A 15,527-nucleotide genomic window follows, 5' to 3' on the forward strand; every position below is an offset into this window, starting at 1 on the left:
CTGTAAGGCCATCTGTCTGCTGCCTTTCGTCAGTCATGCTGCAGCCAATGGGGTAGAAAAAACGTGCAAGTGTCAGGCATCAGAGCAATTATTCCACTTTTCTATGCATTATTGGATAATTTGATTGTTAAAGTTGGTTTAGAATGTTTGGTTTATTATAGCTTTTATTTCAGCACTGTGCAAAGAGGATGTTCAGCAAATGAAGGAATGGTTAATAGGGCTGCATTCACTGGAACTATAATTGAATCAGTCAATCACAGACAAACCAGCCAAAAAGGGGCTTTTTGGGTTGCTTTCCTCCCTGCCTCTCACCCACTTCATGGTATACTTAGTGGAAGAGTTGCATGTGATGCAGCAGGTCACTACAGATGATGTGATACACTGTGGCTCTTGCAGGTTGTTTGAGACAGAAGAAGAGTTGCTTAAACACCTCAATGGTCTGCTAAATGACATTACATGTTGCAGTATTGCTCTTAATATGTGCATACTGCCCATATGTGCAGAGTGGAGTCATCAGGCAGGTGTTCAGTGGATCGTCCTTGTTAACAGATAGCTAATCTTTGCTTTCTCCTGGTGACTCCAATTCTAATGGTGCAATGAAATGGCACAGAACTAATGCTTCATGACTGCTACCACAGTCCCAGTCCATGAGCTGCATGATTTTGTTTCAGTATGGTTATAAATTGCATTGAGGGAGTAGAATTTTTTGTATTTGTGGTGCACCTCTGAATTTACATGTTGTTCCCAGAAAGCAATGGGCATACAGTCAAGGGAGGCCTACTATCCTGCAAAAACACCTGTTTCTCTCTGGCCAGAGAGTACAATGTATTCCTCTCACTTTGTGTATAGAACATCAGTGATCTCCCTGATTTAACAGTAGAAAGTGAGATGTTGGAGATGTTGCTTGCTTTGATATAGATGGAACCATGCAAAGAAGTTGAAAGTTACAATCACTTTCATAGTCAACGGCAATGCTGTCTGTACTTTGTCTTCTCCCGCGTTGCGAGTCTGGTTCTTAGCAGCAGTGAATTTCAGTGAGATTATCCTTAATGAAACCCTTTCTCACTGATGCTGTAATAGGAGAAGTGCATCCTGCAGCTAGGTTCTCAGCAGGAGACCATTTCTTTCCCTCCACGTTTTCCTTCAAGTAGCCTGTTCTACGTGTTGACTCTTTCATTCTACCCCTTCAGGCTGCAAGTCAAAGATGATAAAACCCATTTTTAGATACAAGGTTTATGAAATGAACAGAGCTCTTGAAGTGAGAATCAAGATCTTCGCCAAGTGCCACATCATTACTTGTAGCCTTTAATTTTAACAAGCGGTGCAATCAGCAAACATTCTACTGACTCAGCAAAAGCTGTTGAAATCAGTCAGCAGCTAACAAAAAAATGGTTGACAGTCTCTTTAAACAGCGTTGGTAAAGGGTCCTTCCTGCTGTATGAGGTTGTGAGAGGGTACTAGCTGAAGTGTTGAGCTTTGAAATGGCTCTGCTGGAGTCAATTCAATGTTAAATGCTGACTGATTCCACAGCCTACCAATTCTGTATACTTTTGGCACACAGTCCAGATGTAATTTGTAATATTTTAAATGTCACTGTTATCGTTAATGCTGTCTTAATGACACTGAAACTGATGAAAAGTAGTGCGGTAGAAGATCAAGGGAACTGTTGGAAAATCGGACTCGAGTAAATCACCAAATTTGTAGATTTCAACATAACTGCAATATTTTAACTGTTGTGTAAAACCTATATAAATTATTCTTTTGTAGATCTTTTACAGTTTAATTCTATCATGCATACATCCAAAGTTATTCAAGTTTAAAGTTTACTTTATTACCAACTGTTTCTAAAGAATGTATTTTCTGAATTCGGTTTTTGTACATGTTCTATGTTCAAATTTGCCTCGGGAATTTGTTCATTTCGTTATTGTTGGATCTGTTTCTCTGTCGGAAGAGTCTGATGCGTAACATCTTAAATATATACCACTGACAAAAATAGAGTAGTGTTCACCGAAGGAGTATGTATTCTAAATTGACACCAAGGTACTTGTAAAAAAAACAGATAGAGATCAATCAAGGATGAACATCTTTCTATCTTTCTGTGCTGCATAGGTTACCAGATTTCCTGGAAAATATATAACAAAAATGAAAGTCGTTTGAGCCGCAAATTGTCAAATACAACACGAGAGTACAAGGTAACGGGACTCAGTTCCCTTACCACCTACACTATTGAAGTGGCAGCCATGACTTCAGTGGGCATTGGAGTAGTGACTTTATCTACCATCTCTTCTGGAGTACCACCAGGTAAGACATCCTTTTGTTGGAATAGATATATAATTGCATAACAATTTGAACTTATTCATGAATTAACCCTTTTTAATTCATTTGCAATCTTATTTATGAATAAATCTTAATCAGACTCTACACTGCAGATTCTACACTGCAAAAACTCTTGACCAATTTATTTCATTAATATCCTACTTATCTTCATGTCATTGCTTGGAATGAAAGGGAAATCAAGCACATAAATTATGTATTAAACTTCTCTGTTTTTCAGAACTCCCAGGTGCTCCATCTAATCTTGTGATCTCAAATATCAGTCCTCGATCAGCCATGCTGCAGTTTCAGCCAGGGTTTGATGGGAAAACATCCATCTCAAAATGGATTGTTGAAGGACAGGTCTGTGGCACATTTTTAGATGTGGTACTAACCAAAACATCTACATTTTCAACCATAGCACAAAAGCCAGTACATTTCTGCTGACCAAGTCAATAGACAGGGAGTAGAAACCTAAGTACGAGCTAGTTCTTGATTAAACCTTTTCGCGTTTTGCTTGAATCAGATCTTTAGCTTTCCTGCCCACAATTTAAGCTTTCTAACTGAACTGGTTCATCTACAGCGAGCAAAGAAGAATTGTTTTGCTTTCACCTGTATCAGTCCTTAATCATTTGGAAAAAAATTATTCTCATCAGATAATGTTATTATAGAATAAATGGTCAAGTTTTCATAAATTGTATTTTTTTTTCAATGAATCTGTGGGATAATAATCTCAATCTGCTTAAAAATCGGTAGAAAGTGTATAAAGGCAAGAAAGTTTTACACTCAATGGTTTACTTTGGGCTTTTATAATCCCAGCTGATATTATTATAGGGCAAGTCAGATCCCAGACTGAAATCTGACTTGATAGATTTTTGTTTATTTAATGAGTTCGTCTTATGCTAAAACACAAGCATGCAATTTTGTATATCTAGTTTTACAATAAGTTCATTAGGCAAAATAAAATTGTATAAACCAAGCTATTTACATATAGCACAATTTGATAGATTTTGAAATAGAATGGGAAAGTGACTCAATCATGGCTAACAAGGGTAATTAAGGATAATGTTAGATCCAAGGAAGGGGCATACAAATCTGCCCAAAAAAGCAGCAGACATGAGGTTTGAGAGGAAGATTTTGGCAAAGGTGGACAAAGGGATTGATGAAGAGGGGAAATATCGGGTATGAGAGTAAGTTTGTGGGGAGCATACAAAGTGATTGCAAAAGCTTCCAGAAGTATGTTTTCAAAAAGTAAATTAGTGAAGACAAATGTAAGCTCCTTACAGTCAGAAACGGGAATTTATATTGGATAACAAAGAGATGACCAACCAATTAAATACATATTTTGATCTGTCTTCACAAGGGAGACGCAACAATGTTCTAGAATTGGTGGGAAATAAAGGCTCCACTGAGAGAGAGGAACTGAAGGAAGTCAGTATTACACTGGAAATGGTGTTGGGGAAATTGATGGGATTAAAGGCCAGTAAATCTCCAGGGCCCAATAATTTATACCCCAGAGTATTTAAGGAAGTGACGGTAAAAATAGTGGATACATTGGTGGTTTTCTTCCAAGATTGTATAGACCCTGGATCAGTTACTTTGGATTGAAGAGTTGCTAATATAATCCCAACTATTTGAACATGGAGGTGGAGGAAAAAAAACACAGGGAATGATATACTGGTTAGCTTGACATTGGTAAAGTCTATTAGAAAAGTCTCAGTAGCAGCGCATATGGAAAACAGTGACAAAATCAGACAGAGTCAGCATGGATTTACAAAAGGGAAATTGTGCTTGACAAATCTACTGGAATTTTGAGAGGATGTAACTAGTAGAGTTGATAAGGGGACCCAGTGGGTGTGGTTTGCTTGAACTTTCAGAAGGATTTCAATAAGGTTCCAATTATGGACCAGACCGAGCCCCCTTCAAATATATCAAGGAGATAGCCTAGACCCTAGCGTTTTAAAGGCAAGTGTGAGGTGCTGTGTTCCAGATGCAATTGTCTTCATTAAACTACTTAGCTTTAATCAAAACACATGTTATTCATACACTATAGTTACAATACAAACAAAGGAGAGAAGGATTGGAATAACTTAACTTGAATGGAAAACTTAATAAAATCTTAGATTATTTAACTACTAAACAGCAACTGTTCCAATATAGTAACATCCCACAAACACACCCTTGGCAAAGGCAAATTCAGTAAAATAGATTATCTTACATGCAATGTTTCTCCAGTCCAGGGGGAAAGAACATCAAAAGAAAATTCTGGCAGAGAGAGTGAACTTACATGTTTTGTTGTATGGCAGCTTCCAAACCCCAACGAGTACTGAAAGCTAAGCTAACATCCTAGCTCTGTATGAGCCTGACCCCACCCATTCAGGCTGCTTCTATTGTTCCAACATTTTAAAAAAAACCCCAAGGCCTCACGAGCTGTTTACTTTATTGGCTTGCCACCTCTGTCTCAAACTCTCCTCATAAAACTACCCAAACAAAATACATCTCTTAAAGCCATAGTGTCGTCACAGTCCCAAAAAAGAGATTAGCATGTAAAACTAAAGTGTAGGCAACAGTGTACTGAATGGATAGAGAGCTGATTGGCAGACAGGAAACAAAGAGTCAGAATAAATGGAGCTTTCTCTGACTGATGGACTGTGAATAGTGGGGTGCCACAAGAATCAATGCTTGAACACCAGCTCTCCTCAATATATATTAATGATTTAGATGAGGGAACTATATGTAATGTCTCCAAGTTTGCAGATTTGGTAGCTGGGTGGGAGGGTGAGCTGTGAGGTCATACTTCAGTGTGATTGGGACAAGCTGAATGAGTGGGAAAATGTGTAGCAAATGAAGTATAATGTGGCTAAATGTGAGGTGATCCACTTTGGTAGCAAAAACAGGAAGACTAGTTATTATCTGAATGACAAAAAATTGGGAAAGGTGGAGGTGCAACAAAGCTTGGGTGTCCTCATACAACAGTTGTTGAAAGTAAGCATGCAGGTGCAGCAGGGAGTTAAGAAGGCAAAAATTGGCCTGCATAGTGAAAGGATTAGTGTACAGGAGTCGGGATGTCTTGCTACAAGTATACAAGACCTCTGTGTTGGTTTGGTCCCCTTATCTGAGGAAGGATGTTCTGGCTAAAGAAGGGTGAGAAACAAAGGTTTATCAATCCGATTCCTGAGATGGCAGGACTGATGTATGAAGAGAGGTCAGTCAGGACTTGAGCTTAGAGGAATGAAGGAGAATCTCATTGAAACTTATAAAATTCCGTAGGACTGGACAGGTAATTGCAGAGAGGTCATTTCTGATGACTAGAGAGTCCAGAACTAGGGGTCACAGTCTAGGAGTATGAGGTAAATCATTCAGAATGAGATGAGGAGAAATTTCTTCACTTGAGACATTCTTTGCTAAAGCAGGTGGATGAGACCAAATCTTTGAATGTTTTTGAGAAGAAGTTTGATGTAGTTCTTAAGGCTAATGGGATCAAAGGATATGGGGAACAGGAGACTGAATTGGATGGTCAGTCATGATCATATTGAATGGTGGAGCAGACTGAAAGGACTGAATGGCCTACTATTGCTCTTATTTTCTATGTTTCTATGAAACACTCAATTTAAAAACAATCCCATCTATTCCGACAGCATCACTATTCAGCACTTAAATACTGGAGAGATTTTGCTTCTCTATGGCATCTACAGGTTTAACTTAAGACCGGGAATTGAAAGAAACAGTTAATAATTCAATAGCCTCTTCCTTGATTTGTTTTACATTCGCTTGAGGGACGTGGACATTGCTGACTGGGCCAGCATTTATTGCCCATCCCTAGTGTCCTTTGAGAAGGTGGTGATGAGCTGCAGTCCTTGCGCTGTAGGTACATCAACAATGTTATTAGGTAGGGAATTCCAAGAATAGGGGTCTGAATGGAAGGTTCTTCCTTTCTGAAGAAGGATCACTGGACCTGAAACATTTTCTCTGCTTTCTTTCCGCTGATGCTGCCAGGCCTGCTGAGCTTTTCCAGTAATTTCTGACTTTGTTAGGGATATCCAGGATTCTGACTCCGAGACAGTGAAGGAACTAAGATATAGTTCAAAGTCATGATGTTAAGTGGCTTGGACGGGAACTTGCAGGTAGTGGTGTTCCTATGTATCTGCAGCCCTTGTCCATCTAGATCGTAATGGCTGTGTGTTTAGAAGATGCTATTCATGCATCTTTAATGCATTTCTGCAATGCATCTTATAATTGGTACACTCCACTGCTACTGAGTGTTGGTAGTGGAAGGAATAGATGTTTGCAGATATGGTGCCAATCAACTGGACTACTTTGTGCTGGATGGCATCAACTTTGAGTGCTGCTGGAGCTGCAGTCATCCAGGCAAATGTTGGCATTGTGCTTGTAGATGGTGGACAGGCTTTGAGGAGTCAGGAGGTGAGTTACTTGCTGCAATATTCCTAGGTTCTAACCTGCTCTTGTATTTATATGGCTAGTTCTGTCCAGTGTATTTCTCCGCCTGGTACTGATTAGTAAACACAACTGAGCTTAATGCTCAATGAATTGAAGGAGACTAGGAACTCAAAGGAACAGAAGTTTCTGGGATGCGTGTCCACAGGTCCCTGAAGGTGGCTGGATAGTTTGATAGGGTAGTTAAGAAGGCATAAGGACTCTTGCCAGTTGAAATATAGCTTATAAGAGTGGGGAGGTTATGTTGGAGCTGTACAAAACTTTGGTTAGCCCACAACTGGAGTAATGTATGCAATTTTGGCCACCACGCTATTGGAAAGATGTGAATAAAAACCAAAAGAACTGCAGATGTTGTAAATCAGGAATAAAAGCAGAGGTTGCTGGAAAAGCTCAGCAGGTCTGGTGGCATCTGGCAGAACTGAGGAAGGGTTATCGGATCTGAAATGTTAACACTGATTTTTCTTCACAGATGCTGCCAGACCTGAGCTTTTCCAGCAACCTGTTCACAAAAAAACATCTGTTTTTGTTCCTGAAAGGAAAAATGTGATTGCGCTGGAGGGAGTGCAGTGATGATTTACCAGGATGTTGCCTGGGATGAGGCATTTCTGCTATGAAAAGGCTGGATAAGCTCATGTTGTTTTCTTTGAAGCAGAGAAAGTTGAGGAGGAACCTGATTGAAGTGTGTAAGATGGAGAGTCATGAATAAAAAGCAGCTGTTCCCCTTATTTGAAGGGTCAAGATCAAGGGTGCATGCCTTCAAAGTGAAAGGCAGGAAGTTTAGAAGGGATTTAAGAAAAAGTGTTTCACCCAGGGGTTTGTGAGGGTCTGGAATGCCCTGCCTGGGAGGGTAATTGAGGCAGGTAAACCACAGCCTTTTAAAAAAGTACATGGATGAGCACTTGATTATTACGTTCAAGGCTACATTCAATATTCAAACAAAAGCCTTCCAAGTTATGACTATTTGTCCTAAGCAAACTAAGAAAAATTCTTGATCCATCTGAACAGAAAGCAAACTAATGCTTCTCAATATTTGCTGTCTGAACTCTTAAAACTCTCCCAATACAAACAAATTCCCATTATTACCCCAGGAGCTCTAACTTTCTCAAAATGGTTTTAAAAATCATACTGCAGAGGTATTGACAAGTTAATTATTAAGCCTGCCCATATGCATGGTCCAATACATGCATGTTATTAATTCAAAAGTCAAACTCTGAAACAAATGTTATTAATATATTCTATATAAATCTCTCACCACACGTCTGAGGGTACACTATAAATTTTTAATCAATCTGAGACAGTATCAGACAACATTCTTACACAAGGTATTCTCAAAAATAGGTAACCATCAAGCTGTGATTCACATTTATGATTAAAATATTTGAACACTATATAACGACAAATTCCGAGTTAACTTGAAACCAGAACCCATATCCACTGGTGAAACAAATTTCTCAACTGCACAATTCTCTGAAATGGCTTCTGGGTTTTCAATTTACTGCAAGTCCGAAACTAATTGGTTTAGTGTCATTTTTTTCAAAACTGATTTTGCTCAAGAAGGGACGTCATTAAACAAATCGAGAAAAAGGTAATTAAATATTCTGATAGTTGGCAATAAGCAATTTATGCTGCACTCATTTTCTTTGGTAAGAACAGCAGCAACAGTAACATCTTAATATGTACACAGTATTCTTCACAAGATGCTGTTTTGTAGGAGCGAAAGAACTTGCATTTTCTAACACTATATCGTATCCTTATAATGCCGAAAAGAACTTCACAGCCAATAAATTACTTTTGAAATGTTGCCCATGTTGCTACATAGGACATTTTATTGCATACTGTAAAACACTGACCCAGAAGTGATCAAGCTGAATGACAGGATCATTAGCATTTTTTTCTTTGTGTTTTGCTGGCAGGAGTGTATATGTAGAAAAGGAACAGGATGTAAAAGAGCTTAGGAGGGACTGAAAGTAAGAGACAGATTTGTGAAGATGGGTCCAGGGAGATTGTTAGGTGACATGGTTCCAGGAGAGAGTATCAAAGATTACAGAACATTTATTACAGATCAACCTCTGATGAAAGAATTGATGGAAGAGGGATGCATTAATAATCCAACTCGGAGCAATGTTGGTTGTGGACTGGAGTTTATGTTTAGAGAATATTATCTAACAAGAGGTGTCTAAGGATGAGGAGAAGAATTTTGAACAAAATTAAAGAAAATGCTTGAATCACACACAAGATCAGGCAGCATCTGTTGCAAGAATGTGAGTGAGCAATTTGTCTCCATTGTTGAATCTTCAGCATTTACTTTTGCAAAGGATACCCACAACAGCATCCCCAGTGTGTGTCAGAAGGTTGTGAGTAGATGCTACCTTGTTCTCATAGAGCCAAGCCAGCTGTTGTGAGATCAACAGACCACATAGGTTCTAGCAATAGATTTGTCAATCACACTGCCAAAATAGCATGTGTTAAGCTGCAAGATGGGTCCTGTGCCAGCCTTTAAAAGGGCAAACACCCAGTTGCAAGCAAGGTCATTTCTTAGGACATCTGCCATTGCACTGTTTTTTGAAGTACTCTGTAATGTTTTCGGAGATATTCTGTTGAATTCCTGAATTTGCCGGTGATCGTTGCTGCATCTTTAAATGGAGTAGTGACCTTTACACTCTCAGACTACAAGAGGTATCAGGATCACTGTGGTAGTGTCTGTGCCTGCAACACAAAAAATAAGTTGGCAGTGCAGTCAGGAAGCTCTTTTGATGCTTTCAATGAAATTGGACGGCAACTAATTCATCCAGAATCTTGATGTGCATGTTCATCAACTCTCTCTTTGCGCTGCCCCATCAAGATCCTCCTCGACAGAGCTCTTCTATGATCTCACCTTTCAGTGAACTGGCAAATTAATCTTCTTTTGCCCCCTCATTTGGCTGCAGCACATGCATATCTGGATGACTCACCATGTTCTGATCCCAGCCCTGCATTCCAGTCAAACATATGCAAAGTGTGGTGGCCTTCCCAAGTGTCAGATCAACTGACAGAACTCCACATTAGTGCTGTGTTTGTTTTGCAACTTCTCTTTCCTTGGGCTGCTGTGGCTAGGAAAGCAGTAGTTCCCAAGTTTCAGAAGGGAAAAATTGGAGGAAGGTGGTTGATTAGGCAGCAAGAATTCCATGTTTGTACCATTAGTGGCTTGCTCATCACACCAGTTAGTAGGATGAGGGCAAGCTGAAATTGAGAAAAGGTATAAGGCACATCAGACCCCACTTCCTGTGTCCCACAATCTTTGTATGTGAGATTGCAACATTGGTAGATGTATAAGGGTGAATTTCTTGACCCAGTAAAATCCCTGTTATCCGTTATCTACGCATTCTGAATTCTCATGCAGTCAGAAAGGTGCCTTTCGACTGCTAGCAACAGTCCTCCCACAATACTGATTGAGGAGCCCAGCATCAAGAAGGGTGGGCCACTGAATCCCAAACCCCTGACCTTGCTGCTGACCCCCATGCCAACACCATGCCTCCCCTCCTTGCATCACTCACCACTTGTGGCCTGGGTCCCACAACAATCTTGGACCTCGGCTGGATGGATGACTAACCGCAGTCACTGCCTTCCTGGTGGCGCTGCCAAGCAATGAACAGCAAAGCCTACTCATGCCCAGTTGAATGCCTAATTGGCATTTAATGCAATGGATCTTTCATGAAAAGTTTCAGTGCAGGCGAATTGAATTCTGCAATAAATTCTATCCGTAAGGTGAAGATGCATTCCCTGAATTGACTGCCCTGTGATGTCATTAGACTTGCTGTGGAGCTGCCTGGACCGCACATCTAGGCTTCAGAAATTAACCTCCGTGGCTCCCTCCTCTCATTACCTTCTGAGGGTGATCCATGAAGGTTTCCTTCAAGCTCTCTCCTCCTGCTCACCTTTTCAACTCTGCCTCCATGCAGCACCGCATTCATCATGCTAGAATCCTGTTTCTGACTTAATGTCCCAGTTTCCATCATTCAAAGTTTAGCAATATTATTTAGTGTGGATTTCCTTTGCAAGAGGGACAGCCTGCCTTTACAAACAGGGTTCTGGCTGAACCAGGTGTTCGCAAGCCAATGCTATTTGGCTCCTTTCTGAGTCTGGAGTCAGCAGTGACACAAAGCAATCACCAATGTACAAGTTACTTTTCTTCTATTCAGTCAGGCAATGTGAGCGCTGCTGGCTGGATCAGCATTTATTATCCAACCCGAATACTGTTCTCTCCTATGTTACTGTGAAGTAAATGAGGTCGAGACACCGAAATGGGTGTGCTGCATATTTCCAACGGAACTTTTGCAGGCAGTTTGCAAAGCACAACTCATACACGTAAAGGTAGGGAAGACATTTTTAGCTATCCCAGTGAATCAAAATTTTCAAAAACCAGCACATTCTTGGTATTTTGTTTTCTCGCCTGTTTTACTTCTGTTGTCTCTTTATCTCCTTATGTGAGACCTCTTTCTGGGTCTGCCACATGGTGATGCTACATGAGATTGGAGCAAGGGGAGTGGGGTCACTTTTTGCTCTCCAATTCAGACCTAAAAAGGAAGATGTGAAATGCTCAGAGCTGCTTTTGTAAAATATTGGAGGGAATTACTCTTGCTTCAATGGCACTTCTGTCTAAGCTGTTGTATTTGGAGAAACTACTGTCTACAAACATAGCCCTAGATTCCAATTCATGAAAAACAGGAAATTCTCAGTGCTGATCTTTGAAGGTTAGGGAAAGATCACAAACATGCCAACAATGCAGCTTTGCAGCTACTTGATAGACATTAACAGATAATATAATTATCACCAGCAGGAAGGTCTGACCTTGGTGTCAAGAATCTGTCTTCACTTGAGGAGAAAATACCTGACTCATTCAAAATTAATGTACCTTTTCTCAGCTAAATTGAAAAAGCTACTTGGCAGCAAGCATGGAGAAGACCAATGTTTACTACTTTGGATATTAGCAATATGTAGGAGGAAATTAAATTATTATTACTCAAATTGCATATAACTGCAAAAGTAAGATATTTATTTGAAGTTTGAACTCTCCCTAGAAATTAAAACTGGCACTGCAGCTTAACTTCAATGTCTGGATTATGACTTTTCTGCAGTTGATTGTAATTGCTAAATAAGCTGCAAATTGTTTTACTTTTCTAAAATTAAGTATGACATAACAAACGGTAGAACCACAATTTTTTTTGAGTTTTAACTTGCAATAAAAAAAATTGTTTTACCTGTTGCCTGTTTATTATGTGAATGATAAAATGTGAGGTTCTAACAATATTGTAAGTCAAACAACTTTTCCCTCTTTACAACAAGTTTCTTGTATCAGTTATATATAGTTTTGTCCTCAGATTGGAGTGATTGGAGAAGATGAAGAGTGGGTTGTACTGCACGAAGTAGAGAATGAACCTGATGCCCAAATGTTAGAAATCCCAAATTTAACGCCATACACATACTACAGGTAAGTCAAAGGACATTGATATGAAATGCTTATGTTTATATTTTTAACTTTAATGTAACTTCCAGCCATGATATTTCAGTTTACTCTTATATAAAGCTCCTGTTGAAAACTAAATTAAAGAACTGGGAAGTATAACTCTCCAATTTTAGCACTCCACTATTTCACCTCTGGCATTTTGTTGCCAACCCGTTCCTGGCTTGATGCAATAAAGATGTTGATGGACAAGAATGTATCTATATGGAATAAATGTACAATTTCAAAACAGTTGCAAACAGCTGTAGTACTGATGCTGGTCATATATTGTCACATGGTTGACTGTTTGACTAAGGCCCAAGCGTGGAAGATAAGAGTGGTGAAAATATTCATACAAGTACAATAAAGGGTGCTCATCAAAGGTTGGGAAAGTACAATAAAGGGTGCTCATCAAAGGTTGGGATTAACATGTTGTTGAGTAGGACAAAACATAGAAACGTAGCAAATAGGAGCAGGAGTAGGCCATTCGACTCTTAGAGCCTCTCTACCATTCATTATGATCATTGCTGATCATCCATCTCAATAGCCTGTTCCCACTTCTTCCTCATATCCTCTGATCCTTTTAGCACCAACTCCTTCTTGAAATCATACAATGGTTTGGCCTCAACTGCTTTGTATTGTAGTGAATTCCACAGCCTTACCGCTCTCTGGTGAAGAACTTTCTCCTCATCTCAGTCCTAAATGGTTTACCCCATATGCTTAAGACAGTGAGCCCAGTTTTGGACTTCTTTGTCATCAGCACCATCCTTCCTGCATTTACCTGGTCTCGTCCTGTTTGAATTTTAGAGGTGTCTGTGAGATTCTCCCCCTCATTCTTCTGAACTTTAGCAAATATAATCCAACCGATTCAACCTGTGCTCATACGAAAGTCCTGCTATCCCAGGAATCAGCCTAGTAAATCTTCACTGCACTCCCTGTATATCCATAACGTCCTTCCTCAGATAAGGAGACCAAAACTGCAATAATGCACCACGTGTGGTCTCACCAAGGCCCTGCACAATTTTAGCAAGACATCCCTACTCCTGTACTCAAATCCTGTATGAAAGTGAACATTCCATTTGCCTTCTTGACCACCTGTTGAACCTGCGTGTTTTAGTGACTGGTGTATGAGGAATACCCAGGTTTCGTTGCATATCCTCTCTCTCAATTTATGGCCATTCAGATAATAATCAGTCTTCCTGTTTTTGCTCCTCAAGTGGATAAACTCACATTTATCCACTTTATACTATTTTTACCACCTTTCCCATTTTAGATTTGCACCAGACAGGAATGATAAATACTTGTAATTCTCTCATGTGCTCTTTGGATGTTTGCTATTGTCTTTCCACTGTCATCCCTTTAAGTAGCTTCCCCAATTCATCATGCCAACTAGTCACAGAATCAACTACTTCACTCTCTGACTTGATGAGAAATTTTATTATAATATGGTTGCACATCCCCAAGGGACCTCGCACAACTAAAATGCCAATTATTTTTTCTTGTTACCCAATACCTAGTCTTGGATGACCTGTTCTCTCATTGGTACCTCAACTATGGTCTAGAAAGCCATCCATTATGCACTTCAGGAATTCCTCCTCTTATGGTTTTATGACTAGTTGATTTGCTAAATCTACATGCAGATTGAAGTCACCCATAATTATTGATGTTCCGCATTAAATGCATCTCTAATTTCCTGTTTAATGCCATTTGCCAACATTCCCCGTATTTACAACCCCTTGTACCACTTCTAATCTTACTGGCATATGACTCTGGTAGTATTCCTGAGATCATTACCTTTGAGGTCCTAATTTTTAACTTATAGTCCTTTATAGTCTGTTTTAGGACTTAATCGCTCTGTTTTGTCTAATGTACAAGCATGTCGTTTGTACTAATGTGTATCACAACCAACGGCTGTTCACCTCCCTCTCTAGAATATCCTGTAGCCACTCTGAACCATCCTTGATCCTTGCACAAGGGAGGCAACATATCATTTGCAGCCACAGATTAAATGCCTGTCTGTTCCTTTACAATTGAATCCCTTTATGGCTATTGCATTACAGCACCTTTTACTCCTCCTGTGTGCAATAGAGGCAAGCATGGTGTAGTGAATTTAACTGTTGCTGTTTTCCCCAAAAAGGCCATTCTCCTTAACGGTATCCATAACAGTATGTCTGTTTTGCAGGGAATAGCCACAGGAGACTCCACAAGAGTCTTCTTGTTCTGCCTGGTAGTCCCCCATTCACTTTCTGCCTGTGGAGTCTTAGCCTGCTGTATAACCACCTTCCTATACGTGCTATCCATGATACTCTCCACTTGCTGGATGTTCCACACTGTCCCGCAGCTGCCACTCCAGCTATGAAACCCAGGCTTCCAGGAGCTGCAGCCAGGATGTTTCCTGCACATATGCGGCCCTGGGCACTGGAAATGTTTCTGGCTTCCCACATAAAACAGGAAGAGCACACCTTGGCTTTCAGCACTCCTGCCATGACCTATCCCTTTCAAATTAAACGTTTTGGAAGATGCTTAATATCAAATAATATCAATTACTCTAGGGTACTTATTCAGTGGTTCTTGTTACTATCGAAGATAGTCCTTACAACTTATCAACCACAGAAAACAAAGCAGAAAGTATCTCTTACCCTCCACACCAAGTTCCCAGAAATACACATTCACTCTGGCTATGTCTCACTCAGGTTGTGCTCTCTTCCAACTGCTCATGAAAAGCTCATCGACAAAGGGAGCATTTTATGCTTGAAATTTGTCTTCATTGGAGTGCTAGATTCACCAGAACAACAAAAAAATTTAAACTACATTTTCACAGGAATTTATATAGAAACATACCGGAAAAGCTTCTTTTTTGTGAACTCGTTACTGCCTCAGTAATGAAGATCAAGCTATATCTATAACTTGATGGAAGTATTTTCTATATCAAGATCATTATCATCCGAGATTGCTAAAAGTTCTTTAAAACTAACCATTTCTGCAACCTGCTCCTACCCAACATCTGCCAGGGAAACTCTTACAAGTACATTATGCAATGCATCCATACTATCATGGGTACATGAAGGATACTGAAGGGCATTTGCTGTCAACAATATAAAATAAAACAAATACATCATTTTTATAATTTGTGGTTTGACCATCAAGGCTAAACTGACATTACAATTTATGACAGAGACAACAAGGTGTAGAGCTGGATGAACACAGCAGGCCAAGCAGCATCAGAGGAGCAGGAAGGCTGACATTTCGGGCCTAGACCCTTGTTCAGAAACGTCAGCCT

General features: G+C 39.8%; 1 protein-coding gene across 1 annotated transcript in view; it reads left to right on the plus strand.

Annotated features, from left to right (window-relative positions):
• The window catches only part of sdk1a (sidekick cell adhesion molecule 1a), a 720,929-nt gene that overhangs the window by 561,736 nt on the left and 143,666 nt on the right, over positions 1-15,527 (plus strand). The window contains exons 21-23 of the mRNA XM_048609738.1: positions 2,110-2,301; positions 2,555-2,676; positions 12,126-12,235. Coding sequence (XP_048465695.1) covers positions 2,110-2,301; positions 2,555-2,676; positions 12,126-12,235 — 424 coding nt within the window. The remainder of the gene's footprint in view (positions 1-2,109; positions 2,302-2,554; positions 2,677-12,125; positions 12,236-15,527) is intronic.

The sequence above is a fragment of the Rhincodon typus genome, chromosome 21 (genome assembly GCF_021869965.1).
Source record: "Rhincodon typus isolate 14 chromosome 21, sRhiTyp1.1, whole genome shotgun sequence".
Taxonomy (NCBI): domain Eukaryota; kingdom Metazoa; phylum Chordata; class Chondrichthyes; order Orectolobiformes; family Rhincodontidae; genus Rhincodon; species Rhincodon typus.